General features: G+C 33.3%; 2 protein-coding genes across 2 annotated transcripts in view; one reads left to right on the top strand and one right to left on the bottom strand.

The window, feature by feature from the left end:
• Positions 1 to 25,322, bottom strand: part of LOC132755324 (apoptosis-resistant E3 ubiquitin protein ligase 1-like) — a 58,131-nt gene that overhangs the window by 23,250 nt on the left and 9,559 nt on the right. Inside the window, exons 4-5 of the mRNA XM_060746181.1 lie at positions 20,648 to 20,877; positions 10,461 to 10,698 (exon numbers count right to left, since the gene is read on the bottom strand). Coding sequence (XP_060602164.1) covers positions 10,461 to 10,698; positions 20,648 to 20,877 — 468 coding nt within the window. The remainder of the gene's footprint in view (positions 1 to 10,460; positions 10,699 to 20,647; positions 20,878 to 25,322) is intronic.
• Positions 3,864 to 6,526, top strand: LOC132755326 (tigger transposable element-derived protein 4-like). Its single transcript, XM_060746183.1, has one exon. It carries the CDS (start codon positions 4,049 to 4,051, stop codon positions 4,694 to 4,696), a length of 648 nt encoding a protein of 215 aa, XP_060602166.1. The 5' UTR covers positions 3,864 to 4,048; the 3' UTR covers positions 4,697 to 6,526.

Below are 25,322 nucleotides of genomic sequence, written 5' to 3'. Positions count from 1 at the left end.
ACATCTAAGCTCTAGCTCATTGGTTTTTTTTAAAGAAGATTTTTTAAGTTTTTACTATACACATATAGTTAAAACCAATGACACCCCTGGGGCGGGGCCAATTTTGACCCCAGGGCTTTTATTTGAACAAACTTTGTAGACAATTACCAGAAAATGTTTCATGCTTAATATCTAAACTCTAGCTATTTAGGTTTTTTCAAAGAAGATTTTTAAGTTTTTTGTATAAAAATATAACGAAAATCAATAACACCCGGGGCTGGGCCAATTTTGACTCCAGGGCTTTTATTTGAACAAACTTTGTAGACACTAACTAGAAGATGTTTCATGCTTAATATCTAAACTCCAGCTATTTGGGTTTTTTCAAAGAAGATTTTTTAAGTTTTTGCTTTATACATATAAGGAAAATCAATGACCCCCGGGGCGGGGCCAATTTTGACCCCAGGGCTTTTATTTGAACAAACTTGGTACACACCAATTCGAACATGTTTCATGCCAAATATCTTAGCTCTAGCTCTTTGAGTTCTTTAAAAGAAGATTTTTTAAGTATTTACTATATGCATATAGGGAAAATCAATGACCCCCTGGGGTGGGGCCAATTTTGACACAAGGGCTTTTATTTGAACAAACTTGGTAGACACTCACTAGAAGATGCTTCATGCTTAATATCTAAACTTTAGCTATTTGGGTGTTTTCAAAGAAGATTTTTTAAGTTTTTACTATATGCATATAGGGAAAATCAATGACCCCCTGGGGCGGGGCCAATTTTGACCCCAGGGCTTTTATTTGAACAAACTTGGTAGACACTCATTAGAAGATGTTTCATGCTAAATATCTTAGCTCTAGCTCTTTGGGTTCTTTAAAAGAAGATATTTTAAGTTTTTACTATATGCATATAGGGAAAATCAAAGACCTCCTGGGGCGGGGCCAATTTTGACCCCAGGGCTTTTATTTGAACAAACTTGGTAGACACTCACTTTAAGATGTTTCATGCTAAATATCTTAGCTGTAGCTCTTTGGGTTCTTTAAAAGAAGATATTTTAAGTTTTTACTATATGCATATAGGAAAAATCAAAGACCCCCTGGGGCAGGGCCAATTTTGACCCCAGGGCTTTTATTTGAACAAACTTGGTAGACACTCATTTGAAGATGTTTCATGCCAAATATCTAAGCTCTAGCTTTTGGGGTTTTTTAAGAGAAGATATTTTTAGAAGTTTTTTCTTTCAGTTGCCATGGCAACCAGAGTTCTGCATGGAATTAAATTCTTTGAACAATTTTTAAAGGTGACCACCAAAGGAACATTCCTGTGAAGTTTGGATGAAATTGGCTTAGTGGTTTATGAGGAGATGTAATTTAAAGTAAAAGTTTACGGACGGACGCCGGACGAAAAGCGATCACAAAAGCTCACCCTGTCACTTTGTGACAGGTGAGCTAAAAAGTCACTACCTAGCAAGGCCAAAGCTTGACTTTTTTTATTTCTTAATTTAAGTCAATAACATTAGAGGAAGAATGTGTAGTAAAGAATGCTCCTAGAATACATTATTTAACAAGATTGCATTTGAGAAAAATGCTATGCCACCGCATTAATACAACACTACAGAACAGATTTTTTTTGTTTCTATACAATTGAAGATTGTCATAATGCATAGATCCCTGACCTATCTAATTCTTATTGTCAGATTAGTGGTTAAATCTGTTGTTAATCCAATAAAAGATCAGAGTATGAATATATCAATGCACTTGAGTCTAGTGAATTTGGTGGTGAAGGTCATATTTCACACAGTCTAAATTTCATGACTACATCAAAGCACAACACAGTAAGACACTTTGTCAAAATCTAGGTCAGCTGATATCAAAGTTCACTTTACATCTTAATCTGTGCACATGGTTCAAATTTCAAAGCTGTACATCAAAGGACAAGAAAGTAGGTCACATCATCAAAATCTAGGTCACCTGATATCAAAGTTCAATTTTACAACTAAAACTGTGCACATGGTCAAAATTTCATTGCTGTACATCAAAGGACAAGAAAGTAGGTCACTGTCCCCTTGGGCAAGACAAAATTTTGACCCAAGGGTTTAATTAAAAAAATCTTGATACAGGTCCACCAAATAACATTTCAAGTCAAATATCTAAGCTGTAGCTTTCTCCCATTCAGAAAACATTTGTTTTATTTTCTGTCTTTACTCATAATGTGTATATAATGAGAATCACTGCCCCTGGGCAGGGCCAATTTTGACACCAGGGGAAAAATTTGAACAACTTTGGTAGAGGACCTATAGATGATATAATAAAGCAAACATCAAAGCTCTATGCCTTGTACATTCAGACAATTTTTTTTTATAATTTGAACAATGTGGGTAGAGGTCTACCAGACAATGCCTTATGCAAAATATCTAAGCTCTAGGCCTTTTTGGTCTTTACAAGAAGGTATTTTAAGTTTTTACTATATGTACATATAGTGAAAATCAATGACCCCTGGGGCGGGGCCGATTTTGACCCCAGGGCTATAATTTGAACTAGAACTTCCACTATCATGGCGTGAATACCCCCGCATACCACTTTGTCAGAATCAACAGTGGCCATTTAGAGCTCAAGGACAACTTCCGTTACTAAGCCAGTGCATTGCTAAGTTATGTATTCTACATGCTTCAAATGTGAAAATGTCAAAATTAATACACTGCGGACAGGCATTCTTAAGCAATTGAGGGGAAAAACTTATTTTTTTGTCAAGGTCCCTGTGACCTTTGACCCAGTGACCTCAAAATCAATAGGGGTCACCTTATGGTCATGATCAACCTCCATGCCTAATATGAAGACTGTGGGTCAATTTAAGGAATCTTAAGTTAATGGGCGGACAAACTTTTTTAGTCAAGGCCCCTGTGACCTTGACCTTTGACCCAGTGACCTCAAAATCAATAGGGGTCATCTACTAATCATGACTAACCTCCATGCCAAATATGAAGACTGTGGGTCAAAGGAATCTTTAGTTATTCGGCGGCCAAGCTTTTTGAAGTCAAGTCCCCTGTGACCTTGACCTTTGACCCGGTGACCTCAAAATCAATAGGGGTCATCTACTAATCATGACTAACCTCCATGCCAAATATGAAGACTGTGGGTCAAAGGAATCTTAAGTTATTGGGCGGACAAGAAAAAACCGACGGACAGCCGGACGGACTTACTTAGCAGACGTGTTTGTGGGGTTATTCCTTTGATCTCTTAACCCCACAAGAGCAAATTTTTTAACCCCATAAGAGCATTTTTAACCACATAATACATGTCTCTACGGAATGAACCCCATACAGAGTGCCTGTACATAAACCTAAACCTCATAATGTAGCTCTCGTCTGCTCGGACGGACAGCCGGCCGGACGGACAAGCTGATTCCAGTATACCCCCCTTACAACTTTGTTGTGCGGGGGTATAATAAACAAGAACTGTCGGAGGACAGTAATGCTCGACTATTCAAAAAATTGTTACAAGGGTGTTTCATTGAGTATAATAACGCTTACCTATATGAATACATAAAATTGTCCGAAAAGGTACAAACCGTTCAGTAGTGACGGAGATACCTTAGAATAATCTAACAAGCACAAATTTACCTAGAATTTCTAAGTCAAAAAAGGGGCATAATTATGCAAAAAAGCAAATCAGAGTTATGGGACTTGTGCCAATCATCTTAGATAATCACAGGGAACAAATGTGTGAAGTTTCAATCCATTCCCTTCAGCAGTTATGGAGATACCAGCTTACACGCAAAAACTTAACCAAGAATTTCTAAGTCGAAAAAGGGGCATAATTATGTAAAAAAGCAAATCAGAGTTATGGGACTTGTGCCAATCATCTTAGATAATCACAGAGAACAAGTGTGTGAAGTTTCAATCCATTCCCTTCAGTAGTTATGGAGATACCAGCTTACATGCAAAAACTTAACCACAGGGACGCCGACGCCGACAAATGGGTGACTGCATTAGCTGGATTATTCTGCGAATAGTCGAGCTAAAAATAGAGAACTTTTATACTGTGTTGCTTTTGTATATTCATTTCCAAAATGTCAACGCCACGGAAAAGACATTTATCGGCGACATGCCATATTCCATCGCCAAAAAGAATTCGACGAGAACTGTCTATAAGTGACAAAGTTAGATTAATAAAAGACGGCAAAACTTTGCCAAAACCTACATTAAAATCATTGTCTGACAAATATGGCATCGGAAAATCTGCAGTTGGTGACATTATTAAACACAAACAAAGTTATTTAGAAGGATTCGAACAAAATTGCAGTTCAAAGAAGCAAAGGATTAACTATAAGTGCAAATATACGGATGTAAATGAGAAAACGTTTGAATGGTTTAAGCAAGCTAGGGGAAAGAACATCCCTGTATCAGGTCCGCTAATTTGTGAAAAAGCAGCTTCTATTGCCGAGCGCCTTGGAATTGAGGACTTCAAGGCTAGTGATGGTTGGCTCAACAGTTTTAGAAATCGCCACAACATTCAATGGTTAAAAGTTTGTGGTGAAAGTGCCGATGTAGATCCGGAAGTAGCGACTGAATATAAGTTGCGCTTGCCAGATATGCTGTCTACGTACAATGACAATGACATTTTTAATTGTGATGAAACGGGGCTGTTTTTTAAAATATTGCCAGATAAGACATTGTGTATTAACCCTTTCGCTGCCAGAGGGTTTTTGTTTTATTGATCACCTATTTGCCAGAGGGTTTTCTAAGAAATACTATATTATTAGTTAATATAATTATAATTATTTGTTATTAGTATTATAATAATTATATATGTTTCCAAATTTGTTAGTATAATAATAATTATTGTCGATGGTGTAATTTTCTTTATATTTATTATTATTTTTATTATTATTATTATTTACAGTGCAAATACAAGGTGTTTTAAAAACATTGATAAAACCCAGTTACCTGTACAATGGGAATCAAACAAGAAAAGTTGGATGACTTCAGCTCTTTTTAAAGACGGGTTACAAAACTTGAACAGGATAATGCGTCGTAAAAATAGAAATATTTTATTGTTCATGGATAATGCTACTTCTTACTGCAATGATGTCACACTTAGCAACATCACTCTAAAGTTCATTCCTCCAAATTGCACTTCAAATTTGCAACCATTAGATATGGGAATTATCAGAGCCTTTAAAGCACATACCGGAAGTATCTACTAAGACACATACTGTGTAAAATGGACCCTGTACTAAGTGCATCACAACTTGCAAAATCAGTCAATGTTCTTGGATTTACAAATCTTGGCAAGAAACAGCTGTTGACACTATACGGAGTTGTTTTAAGAAATCGGGCTTTGTGCGTGATGCTATTACTACCAAGACACTGACAGAGTCTGACTTAGACACAGAATTGACCCATATGATGACATCCCAATTCAACAACTTATTGATGCATTTCCAAACTGCAATTTTAGAAGTGTATCTAAAGTGGAAAATACTCTTCCAACTGAAGTAAGTAAGTAAGTAGTAAGTAAGTAACGACTTTATTTAATGAGGCTAACACATTCGGTTTCCCGATCTTCCATGCGGGCCTCAGCATATACATAGCATATACATAACAATATAAAAATTACATATTTTAAATAACATATATACACAAATAGAAAAAAAAAAAAAACAAAAAACAAAACAAAAACAAACAAACAAACAATCATCAAGAAACCACTTTTTCATAACCTGGGCATGAAAAATACATTATTCTACAAGTAAGATTAGAACAATATTGTAAAAACAAAACATTATACATTCTATTCTTGTGTGGCATTATCATTACAACAAAATGTACACTCATTTAATTAGAAAATTGACACTTAATATATGTGGCTTGAAATTTCTTCAAAGTATCTGAATTTCGAATATAAATTTGGATGTCATTCCATATTTTAGGACCAGAATAGTCAAATGATTTCCTAAAGTACTCAGTTGTTGGTTTTGGTATGACTAGTTTCTCATTTTGAACAGATCTTAAGTTGAAGTTGTGTTTGTCATTTATCATTTGGAATTTATTTTTCATATAATTAGGAAAAGATGGCTCATTTATAGATTTATACATGAGAATAGCTTTTTTTGTACATAATTCTTTGATCAAAGGACATCCAATTAAGCTCTTTAAATAGTTCATTTGATGGGGAATCAAAACTTTTATCCAAAATTATTCTAGCAGCTTATTGAAGAGATTTATGATGGACCCGATTGAAAGGAGACATTTCTCAGCCCAGTTTGTTCTATAAATCCAGACCCTGTAAACAATAGTGACACAGACGATGATGATTCTCTTGAAACGCCATCTTTAAATCTGACAAACAGAGAGGCTTTAAAAATGTTAAATGAACTTGTTCTTTTTGGAATGTGCAAAAACAGTTCGATCCTAAATGACGTTTCTAATGCGCAATCTAAGCTTGAAAAGGACATTCTATGTGACTTGTCATCCAAAACACCGGCAAGCATCTTAAACTGTTTTACATCAACGAAATGAAAACAAAAGAATACGAGGGTTGTCCAAATAATTCGTGCACTGCAGTTATTGTCGTGAGAGTTATTAATAAAAACAAATAAATTATATATCACTTGAAGGGGAAATCTGTTTCAAATAAGAAAACAAAAGAAAAAGCCGAGTAACCGGCGTGTCGTGTAAAAGAATGGTCATTGAGTTACCTTAGTAACGAAATACCGGCGCGCGACAAAAAATTGGGTTAGTTCATCACTGTAATTGTATTTATTGTTTGTTGCTTGTAAAGTGGTATTTGCTTTTTATGTTATAATTTGTTTTACTGTCAATAGAGGAATGATTGATGTAGTTTTTATTGTTTTTATGCAACGTACATGTAACATATTCCACCAGTGCAGGAATATATTAGACAACCCTCGTCACATGCGCCGGCATTACGGACGGACGTCGGCCTGACCGGTTGTCATCGTCTAGCGTCTCTCTCTCTCTCTTCTACAGAGCATTTGTGTCATTTAAAAACCAGCCTTCGTGACACTGAACTTGTCCCGCTTGCCCTTTAAAGTTCTTTGTAGGTATCTGTTGGTTTTACCAATATTTGCACCAATTTATTGATCGTCCGTATTTCCAGATGTTTAGCGACTTACATTTTCACGTAATTACAGTATTGACGACCACACACAAATGATTGTTTACGACTGTTACAATAGGGCAAAAGACGTCATATTTTCTAGTGACGTTTGGAATACGTACACACAATTTTTCCTGAATTTTAAAGTTAATAATTATGTAGTGTTTAAAGAATACCGTGATGCATCAAAGTAATGAACTAACCCAATTTTTTGTCGTGCGCCGGTATTACGTTACCAAGGTAACTGTATGACGATTCGTTTTCACGACATGTCGGTTACACATTTTTTTCTTTTGTTTTCTTAATTGAGATATATCTCCCCTTCAAGTGATATATAATTAATGTTTTTCTATCAATAACTCTCACGACAATAACTGCAGTGCACGAATTTTTTGGACAACCCTCGTAACTATCTTTCATTTTGTAAATAAACATATTTCTTGGGTAAATAATCAAATTACATGTATTTTAAACGTGCTCGTTTTAATCTGTATTCGTTACATCATTATCCATTACCCAGAAGTAAACAAATGCGGATATAATCAGACTTTTTCGATATCAGGTAACTGCTGGACATTTTAAACTCAATATTTCAAATTAAGACGCAATAATGTGACAAAATAAATAAACATGTTATTTTATATTTCATCATTGTTTTTATTTTGCAATAAACATATATATAATCATGAAAATGCAAATATACATGCATTAAATGTAAGTCATTGTATGGTACATATGATCCTGAAGAGAACATTGTGAAAACCAGACCGCTGAGAAAACCGGACAAAACCCTCGGTCCGAAAGCCGTCCTGTTTTCACAACTTTCACTGTATCACCAATTTTAGCAAAAATCAAGCAAAATTGAAACATTTGACATTGAAGGTCCAGGTCATTTAAGAGACAAAGAAAAGTTCATTCTAGTCTACTTGAAGGGTCTTTTCAAAAGGGTTGTTGTCTCCAAGCATAAAAAGCTCTAATTTTTTGTTTGAAAAAATCAAGCTTGAAATGTCTATACAATAATCATAAACAAATTTACATAAATCTAAAAGCATGTTCCTGTAAATAATAAAAAAATCAACATAGACTTAAACACACGAAGGCCAAAAAGGTCAAGAAACATGTCCTTGTGAATAGAATATATAGATTCGGCATCACAATTCAGAAAGTTCAATATTCTGGAATTTTGTAGTCAAAGAGTGCTATGTACTCTACAATGATAAACATATTATTCCAAAACCATCAAGAGACTTCTCCCTAAATACTGCTCAATATTATTCCTATATACACAATAGTTGGTGCAATTACTGTACAACACATTTTAACAAATGAGCCGCTTTAAGACAAAACCAACATAGTGCGTTTGCAACCAGTCTGATCAGGATCCATGCTGTTCGCTATCAGTTTCTCTACTTGTAATAAAGTTGGATGCGCAGGCTGGTCTGGATCCATGCTGGTCGCAAACCCATTATGTTGGTTTTGTCATGACGCGGCTCAAATATTGTTATGTTTATATATTCCTGTATCAGACACTTTGGAACCAATTCACTTACTTTTTAAATTGTTTATAGAAGAGCTGCACAGCATTTGAAGAAATTGCATCTGTAATTGATTCTTCAATACAATACACAAGCTTCCAAGATTCTTAATGGGGACTGATTTCCAAGCTAAATGCTTTATTTTACTTGGCAATCAATTTAATTAATTTAATTGAAGAATAACAAAGAAACATTAGAATAAAAGTCTGTTTGAAGATAACAATCTGTTGTTTTAAATGTTCCATCTGTATTGCAAAATGAGCTGTTGTTGTTGTTTCCCAGAAATACCAAATTCGCATGCACGTCTCTCATTTTAAAGTTCTGTATATATATATTGATTAAAAAAAGAATCATTATAGAAATTGAATCTCAACTACAAATCTTAATTTCAGTTATCTGTATCGTGAAAAAAATAAATTAATTTTTCGAATTTTAACTTCCGCAAATGAAATTTTCAATATTTTAGAAATTGTCACCAAAGCACAAGACTTGTAAACTGTAAACTGTATATACATAAATAAAAACTTTACAATACTTTTATGTTTAGGCTTCTTGAAAATAAAAAGCCATTTAACAAACAGAATTTCCACACCATTTAAATGATATTTAAAAATTATCCAAGTTGTCAATACAAAATAACTCCAGTCTCAAACAATCGTAGAAACCTTTTGCTTGCACTTAATAATGTAAATTTTTAGTCATGAATATTTGTAATGTTTCAATTCACATCAAATTTATTGACCAGTCTCAAGAATTTTCCAGGCTTCTTTAAAGTATTGACTGCTTTTCTGAAACCCTTTCCCTCCTGAATTTTACAAATAGATTTGTCTTGCTTCCAATTTAAAATTGTCCATCCATTGGTAATTTCAGAGATGTTAAGATCAAAATACTAGGTATTCAAATCTAGCAGTCAATAAGATAAGGTCTGCTCAAACTACACAGACATGAAGACTGACCTGGCTGGTGGCACAAGTCTTTACACTATCACTTCAAAATGTTATTCATAATTCTCCAGATATTTTACAACAGACACTTCTATAAACATGTTATCAGCTTTGTTTTAAAATATATATATTGCCTATTATCCACACATCTGCTGATAAAACAGCAGACAAATTCAATTTATTTTCAGACACAAAGTTGCATTATGGTATACACAAACATAATTTCTCATATTTCTCTACTATAAGTCATTGAATTCAAATACAAAATGGTCATATTTCATTGAATAGTAACAAAAAAATCAAATTGAAGAGGGTTCACCAGGGTTTAAGTCACACTGAACACTGTCAATGTTATATGATGACTTTTCAAATTTTTGCCCATAAGAGCATTATTAGCAACCTACCAAATAGTAACAGAACAGATCCCTCACATGAAAGATTTGAAGTCTGTTACTTTAACAAGTTGGCAAAGGAGGCCCTCTATAAACTTTCAAGTTATTTTCATATCTCATTTTGTGCTTAATAAAAATCTATCTGCCTTTATTTTCATTCTTAGCTTGATAAAAAGGGGTATTTAGCCCTATGCATGTTGTCACATAATTATTCTTGAATAAGCTTTAGAAAAATGTCACAGCTAGTTCAATCTGATTTTGTTATGTACTGAATTATAAATCAATGTAGGTCACAACTTTCATGTCAATTTTTATCCTGTATGTACAGCCTTTTTATTGGGATACAAGAAATGAGGAAGAAGAAAAAAATCTAATAACATATCATAATTGTGATCAATATCATGTCTGAATGCATAATGGTTCCCAAAATCATTTTCACATATTTACAACAGAAATTGAAAATTGTAATTTTAAATAAGTTTATTTACCTGCTTCAAACTTCTTTGTGAAAGGGCTTCCCTTGATATGCCTACTTGAGAACATTACACACACTGTATAGTCTCCTGATTTATGTACTGTAAAAGACACTTGCGCTAAATTCACCTCATCAACCTTTGACCCTCCCAAGGTCATTGCCTTGGTAACCTCCGACCCTCCATGACTTATCTCCACAGTAATATTGTCCTTGTTAGAAACAGGGTAAGGCTTGCCATTCTTGTGAAAGAACTGAAATAAAAATTATAAAATATAAATCAATTTTGTTCAATGTAAAAATGTTGTTCCTGATGATTATATGTAAAATGATGCAATATTTTCACTATTAAGGGTCTATCTTCTCTTTAAAATAAACAAATTCTGAACATTTCCAGTATAATCTTGCTAACCATCCTTACTTCAAAGGTACATAAAAACCAGACTTTACAAACATTATTTCATCTTCCCAATAAAAAAAAATTTATAAGAAAGTATTATAATCCCAGTAAAATATCACCTTGATTTTGTAATAAAAGAAATAAAAAAAAGAAAATTTAAATTTGTAAAAAAAATTCTTGCAACAAAATAAAATCAATGCAATTTTTCTGTAATAGTTAAATTTAAAAAAGAAAGATTTTTTCCTGAATTTAATTAAATATTTCCTGAATTGTAAATTAATTCCAGTACAAGATTTTCTTTATCAAAATCCTCTCATATTTTCAACAAAGAGAGCTCTGCTTTCCGAAATGCGAATTTATCTGAATATTGTAGATTACAAGCAAAGAAACAAGCATGAAAACTGTTACAAAAAACACTGGCAATATTTCAAGATTTTCATGGATTAAATCAAATTTTTGCCTGCATCATCAGTAACTGCAAACATGAAATATTATTGATTGGAAAATATGAAAATATCTAAATATTTGTATAAGTAATAAAACATGCAAGCTGTCTGTCACCATGCAGATCATAGGGAAGGTCTGCATGGTTTTATTGTGACAGAGGCTTGGCAAGAACTTTCACTGTCCATCAGTCAGTTATGTCTGGCCCTCATACATCATCATTATTAACATATGGACAAAATATTATTTTTATATTCATCATTCACAGTATCTACCATACATCACAAAAATATAATGTTGTAACTTTGTTCGTAATAATCAGATGTCTGCGTTTGATTTTCTAACTAAGTGTCAGTTTGTTGCAGTATTTCAGTCATGTACTTCTTTGACATTATTAATTCAAATGAGAAGTTAAGAAAATGGTAAAAGAGAAATTGTAACTAAACTATTGTTGAAAAATAAATACTGAAATCTAAGAAAGCCAACTTGCAAATTTGGTGTTCAAAGTGACCCACAGTACTTGCTCTAATTGCTACTATATTGCTATAGAGCAAATTTTGTTATTGTTAAAGAATCTCAATAATTTGACATGAAAATCACACCTTTTATAAGCTTATGTGGACAATCATTACATAAATTAATTATTATATAAATATATGTAAGAAATAGAAAGAGCATCGAAATACAAGGCTATCTGATTTATATGAGGGGGCATTAAGCCCCTGAGTATAAATCAGATTACCAGAAGGTCTGATGTTCTTTTTCTTTTGTATCATGGGCAAAAATAAAAACACGTTCCCTGTTATCACAATATGAAATCCCAGGAAAAAAGTAACCAATGAACGAGCATCTGAATATAATATTTCTATCGAGCTATCTTAAATTTTTCTGCCATCACAATAAGAAAACCCCAGAAAAAATGAGCCAATCAATGGGCATGCTTTGGAGTGCGGGTAACTAATACCAGTGCACTCCAGTTAACGCACTGTGCATGTATATGTATTCAATTTAACTCTGACACATTTTCAACAGAAAGGTCCCCAAACTATGATACAAATTATACATAATTAATATCAATTTTAAGAAAATTGAAAAAAAAAAAACAACATCAAATTCCACAAAGATGCAACAGAGTCACATTTTTCACTGATTCAGCCGTAAGTGGTTAAAGTAGCTATAAATAGCTTGCTGCTATAGTAATGAAAGTGATGATGTCACAATAAAGTTAAAACTAACTTAAATATATATGGTCAATTAGCACAAGGAAAATGCAACAGTCACTGTACTGGAGCGACAATCCAGAGACACTTTGTTCAAGTCCTGGCTGTGGGTTACCGAATTTTTGTGTGATTTTTCTGTACACTGAATATAATTATAAATATACATAGCTAATCACAACTATAACAGTAAAATTTTGTTTGTGCCTCGAGACAAACACCTAAACCACTAGGTCACCTGATTAACCCTAACCTTTATTTCTAAACAGATACTTCAGAGTGTATGACAGTAAATTTAAAGTTCACAAAAAGTTCAAGAGTGACAAAAAAGCAGTTTTAGTGGTATAATCAGGATGAGAAAAGTCTGTGAGAACCAGTCAATCTTAACAGACAGGAAATAAAATGTGCCAGTCTATATTTAAGAGAGCCAGACAGGAAATAACTTGCTGCCAGTTTATAACCACTTGAAATAGTACCTTTCAACTCACTGGATTTATTGAACCTGAGCTATTTGATCAGAACTTATAAAGTCAACAAATTAGGCTTCTCTTAACAAATTTTGTGCAAGTGTTTAAAAATAGAAAAAATTAATTTCCAAATTTTTTACACCATATTTTCATTTATCATTTAGTAAAACATTATCAACTAAAAGATTATTCTAGGGAATAAAAGACAATCTGACAAACTGACATTTCAACATTTAGAATGGCTGAGAGGTTAACGCATCAAACAAGAATTATGGGCCACTTATCAGAGGCAAGTTGTTTTGTGACAGGAACAGATTCTGTGTTTCCATAAGCTTTACAGTTCTTAGAACATAATCAAACAAACATATATTTGTATAAACTAACATTTAGAATTCGGTAAAGTTTATTAAAATTATAAACAAGAGCTGTCGGTAGGACAGCAACGCTTGACTATTCTTAGAGCTTGATAGTAAAAAAAAGCCTTGATAATGTAAAATTTTCTAAGTTAACAAAAGAGCAAAATTTTTCTTTAAATCCATGTTACAGTTATAGGCCTTGAAGAGAGTCCTATTATGCTCTCAAAGAAGAGTATAAAATTTCAACTTGTTTCAAAGCCAGATGTCAAAAGAATATGAAAATATCTGAGGTGGCATGCAATCTTAAATGTAAGTTCTAAGTCGAAAAAAGGGGCATAATTCTGTCAAAATGCTTGATACAGTTATCTCCTCCTGTCTACAGGTTGGGGTCATGATGTTTAACAAGTGTTCAAAGTTTCAAAGCCATATGACAATGGGCTTTGAAAATATTAGAGGTATTACAAAAACTTTAATGTAAATTCTAAGTAGAAAAAGGGGCATAATTCTGTCAAAATGTTTGATACAGTTACCTCCTCCTGTCTACAGGTTGGGGTCATGATGGTGAACAAGTGTGCAAAGTTTCAAAGCCATATGTCAATGGACTTTGAAAATATTTGAGGTATTACAAAAACTTTAATGTAAATTCTAAGTCGAAAAAGGGGCATAATTCTGTCAAAATGCTTGATACAGTTATCTCCTCCTGTCTACAGGTTGGGGTCATAATGGTGAACAAGTGTGCAAAGTTTCAAAGCCATATGTCAATGGACTTTGAAAATATTTGAGGTATTACAAAAACTTTAATGTAAATTCTAAGTCAAAAAAGGGGCATAATTCTGTCAAAATGCTCGATACAGTTACCTCCTCCTGTCTATAGGTTTAGGTCATGATGGTGAACAAGTGTGCAAAGTTTCAAAGCCATTTGTCAATTGACTTTGAAAATATTTGAGGTATTACAAAAACTTTAACATAAGTGGTTACGCCGACGCAGACGCCAACGCTCGGTGACTACAATAGCTCTACCTATTCTTATCGAATAGTCGAGCTAAAAAATCAAGTAGTATTCACTAATACAATTTATAAGCATATTATTGCAAGTTAGCCAAACATGCTTAGTTTCACAAACATCACAAAATGTCAATTAAAGGTAAATGGTAAAAGAAGTATTGTTAAGGATGCAATTTTTAATATTTTCTAAGTTTAATTACTGTCAGTTCCTGCAGGGTAGAGGTAAAGTTTACTATATATCTTGTCATTATTATTGTCAACTAAAACAGAACTTAAAAGCAGCCAAACCAAAACAAAAAGGAAGGAAACAACATAAACTGGAACTTCAAACAAAATAAACAAATTACGTTGGGTTAAGGACTGTTGTCCATGTACAAACTAAACACTTCAGTATAGATTGATTTAATGTTATAGAATAATTTTTCTCTCTCTAGGCCTCACCATGGAGGGAGATAGCTCAGACAAAATAGTCTCTAGTGGCTCGTACATCACCATACACTGTCACGAATATTTGCATTCTACAGTGTAGCTTTAATAGGAAGCTTTTAGGGTAACATTTTACAGCCAATATAATTAACCACAACCACCAATTATCTTGCTACATTTCATGCGCTTTCAATATCTTTTATTGAAATCCAATGAAGAAATCCTGGGGAATTATGAAGTGCAACATTGAAAGGTTTGTTAGGAGTATTAGATGGTAAGATTAGGCTAGAATAATTGGATATGGAAGCACATCATATATCGGCATGCATTTTGTTTAAAAATTCGTCCTTTCACTTTTAATTTTGTAGCAAAGTGACCTCAGATATTAACCCAAGTGAATCAAAAAACAGTGCAAGAATGTTTCCCATACATGACAAAACAAGATTGTTCAAGTCATGTAGAGATTTTTTTTGCATAGCAGACTGGCATAAGTTTAGTGCCAGATGAGTCGTGTGCCATACAACAACGTCATTTTAACGCATTTTATGAATGAACTGTGTTAAAATGACGTCATATTAGAAGGAAACAATGAGTGGGGTCCCCTCGGGACAGATATTCCGAGATCGGAACCACAACATATGACAGATATTATTATTCCAGCATAACTGGGCAACAGAGAGCATTTCTGTGTACTATAACTGGCAGGTGTCGGGTCACATACTTAATTTATGGGAAAATACTAACCAGTCAGCTAGCTAGACTGGAATATGCAACATCATATAAAACAAGATATGTTTGTAAAACATGTATGCCCCCTATCAGCAGCCAATTAGTCATGTGATAAGGTTATTATGCATGACTGCTGACCAGGTGATCAAACAATTAATAAGGGTTATCAAGTATCTACTGGTCATGACCTTAACCTTTGACCCCTTGACCCAAAACTCAATAGGGGTCATCTGCTGGTCACGACCAATCATCATACAAAGTTTGAAGTTCCTAGGCCTAAGTGTTTTTAGTTTATTGATCGGAAACCGTTTTAACATACAAGGTCAATGTGACCTTGACCTTTGACCCCTTGACCCCAAAATCAATAGGTTATCTGCTGGTCATGACCAATCACCATACCATGTTTGAAGTTCCTAGGCCAAAGGGTTCTTAAGTTATTGATTTGAAAGAATTTTTACCTACAAGATCAATGTGACCTTGCCCTTTGACCCCTTAACCCCAATATCAATAGGGTCATCTACTGGTCATGACAAATCACCATACCAAGTTTGAAGTTCCTAGGCCTAAGGGTTCTTTAGTTATTGATTGGAAACCGTTTTTTACCTAAAAGGTCAATGTGACCTTGACCTTTGACCCCTTGACCCCAAAATCAATAGGGGTCATCTACTGACCATGACCAATCACCATACCAAGTTTGAAGTCCTTAGGCCTAAGGGTTCTTTCGTTATTGATTGGAAACCGTTTTTACCTACAAAGTCAATATGACCTTGACCTTTGACCACTTAACCCAAAAATCAATAGGGGTCATCTGCTCGTCATGACCAATCACCATACAAAGTTTGAAGTTCCTACGCCTAAGGGTTCTTTCGTTATTGATCGGAAATCGTTTTTACCTACAAGGTCAATGTGACCTTGACCTTTGACCCCTTAACCCCAAAATCAATAGGGGTCAACTGCTGATCATGACCAATCACCATACCAAGTTTGAAGTTCCTAGGCCTTAAGGTTCTTTAGTTATTGATCGGAAACCGTTTTTGCTTACAAGGTCAATGTGACCTTGACCTTTGACCCCTTGACCCCAAAATCAATAGGGGTCATCTACTGATCATGACCAATCACCATACCAAGTTTGAAGTTCCTAGGCCTTAAGGTTCTTTAGTTATTGATCGGAAACCGTTTTTGCTTACAAGGTCAATGTGACCTTGACCTTTGACCCCTTGACCCCAAAATCAATAGGGGTCATCTACTGGTTTTGAAGTTCCTAGGCCTAAGGGTTCTTTAGTTATCACTCGGAAACCATTTGGTCTACGGACCGACGGACCAACGGACCGACGGACCGACAAGTGCAAAGCAATATACCCCCTTTTCTTCGAAATGGGGGCATAATAATTTAATAAGGGAACCCAGCATGTAACTGCAACAGGGGACAGTGGTACAAAGTCAAAAAGCTTATCCTCTAAAAGATGGAGACCAAACAGTTCTTTTCTCAATAAACACTCCTATTCTATCCAAGGCTTAAAACATTATTATAGAGTCTGTTACTACAAACATTTGTGGACACTAAATCTGACAGAGGAGTTTTACAAGTTAAGACACACATTCTCCAGCTATTAACAGTCATACACTAAAACCCTGCAGAAGTTTGACACATAATAGCCTTACAAAGAAGCCAAAATTATTGCTACAGACAAGATTAATCATTCATTCCTCACACTGGTTGTCATTCTAGGGCAAAATATCATTGACTTATTTGCATATTTTTGTTATATTTTCCCATGAAAACAAGCTTCTCCTGATAATGATTATAAAAGAGGCCATACAAGGAATCAATGTCGAAAAAAGCTTGGATTAGTCTGAATCAGTTGGCAATATATTAGAATAACAACAAAGTACAAACATCTTAGAGAAATGAAATAATTACATTTCCTTTGATTTGTTCTCTAAGATCAAATAAGAAAAAACTTTGTATAGAACAATGAAATTTCCAAGATAAGATTTATACGAATCCCGGACAATCCCCCTCCCGGACGATTCCCCTTCCATATTATTTTCACAACCCGGACATTTCCCCTCCCGTTATTTTAATAGGGCGGACTTTTCCCCTCCCGTTAATTTAGCAGAGCGGACAATTCCCCTCCCATTTTTTTAGCAGAGCGGACAATTCCCCTCCCGTTTTTTCACATTGCGTATAAAAAAATCTATAACCATTCTTATTAAAGATGACAGTTTTTACTCTTAACAATAAACTGTTAAAGATCGGAACTTTTAACAATCATTATTTCACAAAAGTGACATTATACCGCCTTTAATCATTGATAAACAAGATAAACAAACTGTCAATAAAAAATCTTTAATCATTGCCGCCCTTAATTAAAAGTGTCATTGATTGCAAAAGTTAAACCAATTAAAAATGAAGGAGAATATTCCTACAAATGTGTTCAATCATATATAAAATCAAAATGATCGCTGATATTTTGTGTAAGGACTTCATGTACTGATTCAATATGGTGAATATGATTTTCTAATCATAATGACGATGATGACAGTTCAATTTACTATAACATGTGCATAATATATTCTTTGCAAGAATCTACAGCTTAATTGCTTTTTTGTTCTTATCAATTGTTCTTTTATTGTTTTGTCGCTGCAAAAATGTATATACCTTTCAAATAAACAATATTATATAATATATATATTCAACAGCCACGGGAGGGAAATTGTCCGCTCTGACAACAGCGGGAGGGGAATTGTCCGGGTTGTTAAAAGAACGGGAGGGGAATTGTCCGGGTTGATAAAAGAACGGGAGGGGAATTGTCCGCCGTAAAAAAATAACGGGAGGGGAAATGTCCGGGTTGTGAAAAAACATTCAAATTTACTGGGAGGGGAATCGTCCCGGAGGGGAATTGTCCGGATACCGATTTATACATGAAGTCAGAATTAGGAACATTCTTCTTTCACAAATCAATGTTTCTAGCATAATTTTTTCAAACACTAAGCTTTCATGCCTAAATTTTTCACAGATTGAATTTTCATTCATCAAAATAATGAAAAACTGACACTGAGAAATACTTCAAATTGTTAACTCGGAATGACAACGGGCATATTGACATACCGGTATCTACATTTGTATGAGATTTTAAAGCTTTGGTCATGTCAATGACATGATTATTTTGCGATCATTAAGATTTTCATGATATGACCATAACTATCATTCTTGCCTCCCTGAATCAATATAAATCTTATATAAATTATGTTCAATTGAATGGTCCACATTTGACTCCCCCCGCCCCCTCCTCAAGCTCAAGTTAATATAAATATCCTAGGTTTTTTTTGTTTTTGTTTTTTTTATATAGAAAATGAGTGGGAAAATGTCTGGGATGCAAATGTATAAAGGAGCAAAACTTAAGATTCAAGCAGTAATTTACATGTCTTTTGTGACAAATGACTGATTTTGCAGTATTTAACACCATTTTTCTACTGTGTGACTAATGCAATAAGGAATATATTTTCATATTTTGACATCCTTTTAGTGATTTAGGTGAATTGTAAGTGCTGTTTAAGTCTGTTTGCAGTGTGTTAATTGCTTCACAATGTTTTACTTGCTTTGTGGTAAAAAGACATAATGAGTAAGGAAAGAAGAATGACACACTGTATATATTATATACTGGGCTTATGTTTATAAGATGATAGGTAAAAAAAGAGGATTAAAGACATTTTAAAGGAACTCCAATAAGGTTCAAAAGTCTTCAAACAAAAGATTTTAATTTTTTACATAGATCAGTTGGGACACTTTAAACAGGAAGACATACAAAAGATAATTAATTTTGGGTCATTTTTCAAAATTAAAATAATTATTCTGGAATGTTGCACACAAGCCAGTGGTCTAGACCTACATCAAATGGAACATTAATATCAAAAAATTATTTTCAGACCCATCATGTCACACAACCTCAGTGGACTGAGTCCCTTTAAGATTGTCAAATATTTCTATAAGGGACTTTAACAATATATTGACAATGAATGATAACCATTCATCATTGAATTATAACCATTCATCATTAATTTTGTAATGTCAGATGTAACAATTCCTGCTGGTGCTGTTTATAATACCATAGAGATAAAAGAAGTATACATAAAGAGGAATAGGAACATATATATTTATTGTAGTAGAGACACATAGTCAATCATATAACTGTTTTGACCATAAAACATGTCTGCTGCAAACACACATAGAAAGCGTTCTTAATGACACATACAATGAAGTGTGACATATGTTGCACATAACAAATGCCAACAATTGACAGATCACAATTCTATTTGTATGTAATTTTTATCTAGGTCAGCAACATTTCTTTTATTTGTCATCCTATTGGTAGACAGCATGACACCAGGACTGAGATGGACAACGGCAATTCTATATCTCCACACTGGGTCACTGGGCCATAAAAACCCTAAATCTTGCTAACAACATCGGGCACAATGGCAATTTAAAAGAAGTATACAGCCTATTTTTTTTTTTGAGGTAACAGCATTTCAGCAGATAGAAGATAATTGAACTTACCTGTTTTCTAATTTAAGAAACATAACTTTGTTAATAATTGATTGATTGCACTGAAAATTAAACTTGACCTGTTTCTTGATAAACATGGTCATATGCCATTTATAAACACAATCAATGAAATTCTTCAAAATTTATCCTGTAGAAACCAATTGTCTACAGACAACCAGATGGACAGTATCATACCACAATATGTTTCTTAGGGAAAGAAAAAACATATAAGTAAGCTAAAAATTACACTTAAGCCCACAATACAAAACTAATCCTGTAATATGAATAATTGAATTACTTGCTTTCTAGATTTAAATCAATCAGGAACTTTTTGTGTGAGTAAGATCCAACTAAAAATCTTCCTTCACCAATACAATTTTTTTTGTTTGATTTTACATAGCAAAATTAATGTTAAGATGTCCTGTCATGCATTATTTCAGGCACAAATGGGCAGCTGAGTAGAACCACTGACATTCCATAAGCTCGCTGGATAGCTTCCTTACATGAAAGAATCTAAAGACACTGGCAAGATCGGAACCTCCAGCAGTGGGGGGCTTGTTTTTTATGTCAACAAAGCTGACCACAGATCTGAATCATATTTCACACTTACCCTAATACTAAAGGTCATCATCTTGCCGACAGTTTGCGGCTCCTCCCAGTTCCATGTGACCTTTGTGTGCTGGGCAACATCATACTGTCCAGACAGGAAGTACAAAGACTTCTTGGATAAAGTTGATAGATTAAACATGGAGCCAAAATTAAACATGGAGCCAATTTGCTGTGCACGCAAAATCAACATAATACAAAACGTCACACCTATCAGCAGCAGTGTTGTCAAAACTGTAAAATAAATAAATAAATAAATAAACAACAATTACTCTTTTTTTATATCACTTTGTTTTCTCTGTTCAATACCTGAAATGAGTTTTCTACAACAGCATGTACTGTAAAATATAGCTGTAATGTACATGTACAAACATTTAGTACATAAAAATAGATGTATTGATTATTTTTTAAGCTAATAAACAACAAGAAAGGCATTAATTTCATCCTACTTCTTAAAGCCTTTTGGATGTTCTTTTTTTCCCTTGTAATGAAATATTTCATAACATTTGTCCTCATAATAAGTTGAAATTTTACAGGAAATGCATGTTCAAAACTGAAGCAATATTTCAGGAACTCCACTTAGGTTTTTTTGTCAAGATGGTCTGGAAATATTTTTGGAGATTAATTTACCATTTGATATAAAATGTAGGTATTTGTGCAAAATTTCACATTATTGCTCACTCTGTTTTTTTTCTAGAATATCTACACATTTTGTATTTGAAATGCTTTTCAACAAAAATCAATCATGTTATTATGTTATATTTAATTTGATTCTAGGTTCTTTATTATCTTTTTAACCTATAGCTCTTCAGCGCTTCTTATGTAAAATTCTTCCAAGTATAATTTCCAATAACCGTAAATTATACCATACCCAGACTATGGTATAATTTTCAGTTTTGAAGATCGAAGGAGTAAGTGTTTCTGGGCGGAGCTATAGGTTAAAACAGATACACCATTGGTGCGTTGACGATTTCTGGGTTTGCGTAAATTATACCATAATCACGTGACCTTTCTTATGCAACCTCACCCGACTTCGTCTCGTGAGGTTAAGGCATAAGAAAGGTCACGTGATTATGGTATAATTTACGCAAACCCAAAAATCGTCAACGCAGCAATGGTATATCTATTACTTGCACATCTTTTTGTTTTCTGTTTTAAAGTGTTTAGTTACTTTATTGACGGAGGTTTTTCTGCATAAAAAGTCTGAATATTATTTTCTGAATGCTGTTAAATTTTTATGCAGAGGCATATTACATTGCATGAATGTCTACTTAAACCTTTGAGGGATTGTTTGACTATGTGAATAATCTAATGGGTTTTGAAAGTAAAGATTGAAATGGATTGCTCTATTTCATGGAAATATTAAGAAAATTCCACTGTGTATTGCAAATATATAATGATGTTTACTTCCTTTTCCTTGTTTTAAGAAACTTTGACAGCTCTGGGAGAACTAGAGATAATTTCTTCCTTAAAGCTTAAACAACTATAGGAAAAATAAACAAATATCCCTAGTCATTTATCACAAAGCCAACCAACAGTAATTGAAAAAGATTAATGTTTCCTCATTGTTTATTTTCCTTATTTTCTTAGTTTTAAACGGTAAATAAAAAGAATTTGCTGTATCATAAATAACCCCTAGTGTCAGACGGATCTCATTAGGCCAATAATATTTTCCCATTTATCCCATAAGCAAACAATATATTACAATATTTCATGTTTTAATTGGATATTTGTAACATTTACAAATACATATACATGGCTGCTGTTTATAGATTGATTATCTTTTTCCATCAAATAAAAGGTACCGTAATGAGATTATAAACTGTTGTTATCAATATAGCCCTGGCTGCTATGTTTTGTGCTGGTCCATTTATATATCCTGTCAAAATTTTATATTGTTTGACAATAATTTAACCGGAGACTGATTGATTTTCAGAAGGTTTTTTGTTAGTAATCATATTTTATTATGACTTATGCTTTAAGTTTGAATAAAAGTATATTTCTCAGTACTTTATTCCATAAATATGGCCTGATGTTCTAGTGGTTACAAGTACAACAAAACTGCATAGTTGCAAGTTTGAATCATCAACAAACATTTAAAAAAAAGTTCACAGATTTTTCTTTTAGTGATGGTCAAAGAAAGTGAGTCTAATTATAATATTTTGATTCTTACAAAATTTAGTGTGTCAATAACCTGATTGAAGTCAAAAATCAGCAGCAATGCCTATTATAAATTCTAGCTTTCAGTCACATAGCCGTAGTTTAAAGTGTAAGAAGTACTCTCTTTGTTTCGCTGGAGACAAATAAATGTCATTTTAAAATGAAGCTTTTACTTCCCTACTGTAACATCTCTCTTTCAGATTTTTTAAATTAACTGAAACACTTCATATTCTTACTCGAAAAAAAGACCTAATTAATCTAATATAGTGTCATTAGAAGAGGAAGAATTGAGACAAATTACATTGATTAGTGTCTAAATGGCCTTCAATAGAAGCTAATTGTATTGGTGGCCACACTATAATGTCTTATCTCCTGTAGAGGAGAGCAACAATACATGATTACAGCTATACTATCTCTCTAGCCAATCATATCCTATACAATATAATATAATGATTAATGACATTATAGGAAATCCATGGCCACTAATAACTTTGTATGTAACTTCAGGCACTTCACTGTCTTTGGTGTACAATTATATAAATTTTATGACATCTCTTTAGTCATGTTTCACAATTGATGCTAATATTCATGAATTTACCAAACATAATGATATTGACCTTTATTTTTGTTGTTTGGAAACAGTCACCATGAACGTTCAAGCTTAACTGGCACATTTAGTCATTAATTTTCCCCACATACATAAGACAATAATTTCCCCACATACATAAGTCAACAATTTCCCCACATACAATTCAATACAATAAGTCAACAATTTTCCTGGTATATGTTAAGTTAACAATTTCCCACCATAAACATTAAGTCAACAATTTCCCCACATACATTTAGTCAACAATTTCCCCACATACATTTAGTCAACAATTTCCCAACATACATGTAGCCAACAATTTCCCCACATACATTTAGTCAACAATTTCCCTAAATGTATATACATAAAGACATTAATTTCCAAACATAACATTTAGCCAACAATTTATCTAATAGTATATAATTATACATTAAGTAAATAATTTCCCCATAATACATTACGTCAATAATTTCACCAAATATATTTAGTCAACAATTTACTATATACATTATGTCCATACATTTCATCAATAATTTCCCCATTTTAAGTCAATTAATCAAAAGACCAGCTGGAAGCAAAACTGCTTATCTTAAAAGTGCCACCAGTATAGAGCATGGCCAGCCTGCATTAGCTTCTGTGAAGTCTGTAAGTCAAGGCACTATACTGTTGGTACTTCATTTTTTGAATCTTGAAATTCCTTAAACTTTGAATGAGCTGCTCCAAATCTAAAGCAGGGTAAATCCATTATTCAAATTTGGTAGGTTTAAGTTTAAAATTTCAACAAAGGAATGATATGAACAAATCACAAGATAATAACCATATGTTAGTATCTGATGGCAGAAATGTACCCATGCAACCAGTGCAGACCAAGAACACAACATATTGCAATCAACTTTGTTTTTCTTCAGTTAGTACTTACATCTATTTTGAAATTTTTCCTAAAAGAAATAATGAATGGTTTTGTCCAGACTGAAAGAATTGGACAAATCTGTTTAAAATATTTAGTGTGGCAAGGGAAAAATTAGCATCAACATTTATAACATAATGCTTCAAAGTTTTGTATAAAGACTTTTGGGAAATGACTGGCTAATGAAACATTAGTGTCATTATCTAAATCATCATTCTAGAGAACAGGGCGATCTAAAGGGGAGTCACAGGGTACTATTAAAACATGTGAAGTTTCTCTGTTTCTGTATTCATACAATCTGTTCAAATATTGTCTCCAGAAAACTAATTACTTCATCACTGGCTGTCTTTCATGTAGAACAAAGAAGTCTGTAATTAGAATGCTTTTACACAAAAGATTACATTATTTAACATCAATACAATGAAACTTCTGTTATTTTAGCATCAAATAGATATCTAATATATATCTTACAAAAAGTAAATAAACTGAAATTCACAAAAAAAATAATTAATTCAAATTTTAGAACATACAAATTGTTTAAATAGAATGTGAAAACTTTGGCTGTGACAAAATTAATGAGACCAAAATCTACCAAAAACTATATGACAGGTGCATACTACTACATGTACATATGAGGCACATAACTTCCTTGAACTGAAAGTGATGTAAGTCATATTGCCACAGCAATAGAGCCAGGTCAGACTACACAAGTTTGACCTGGCCATATTCTTTAGGTTGCTTTATTTTAGTATTTTGATATTGAAAATTTTTAAATCCTTAAAACTTTGACTGAATTATTTCAAATTCAAAGCAAGGCAAATCTGTTTAATTCACCAGGTAAAGGGGATAAAATAGTTGGATATGATTTCTATCACCATTACTTTACAAAGAAAAAAGTCAATTAAGTACAATTGTCATATTAGTTTATCCCACCAAATTAACAAACAAATAAAAAAACTTATGTTATAACAAAATATTTCAGATATTTTCTCATATATCAAATCACAATTCTGTTTTATTGCATAC

Source organism: Ruditapes philippinarum, unplaced genomic scaffold, assembly GCF_026571515.1.
Source record: "Ruditapes philippinarum isolate M1 unplaced genomic scaffold, ASM2657151v2 ctg1047_1_1_1_1, whole genome shotgun sequence".
Classification (NCBI taxonomy): Eukaryota; Metazoa; Mollusca; class Bivalvia; order Venerida; family Veneridae; genus Ruditapes; species Ruditapes philippinarum.
This window is presented reverse-complemented; position numbering and strand designations above follow the sequence as displayed.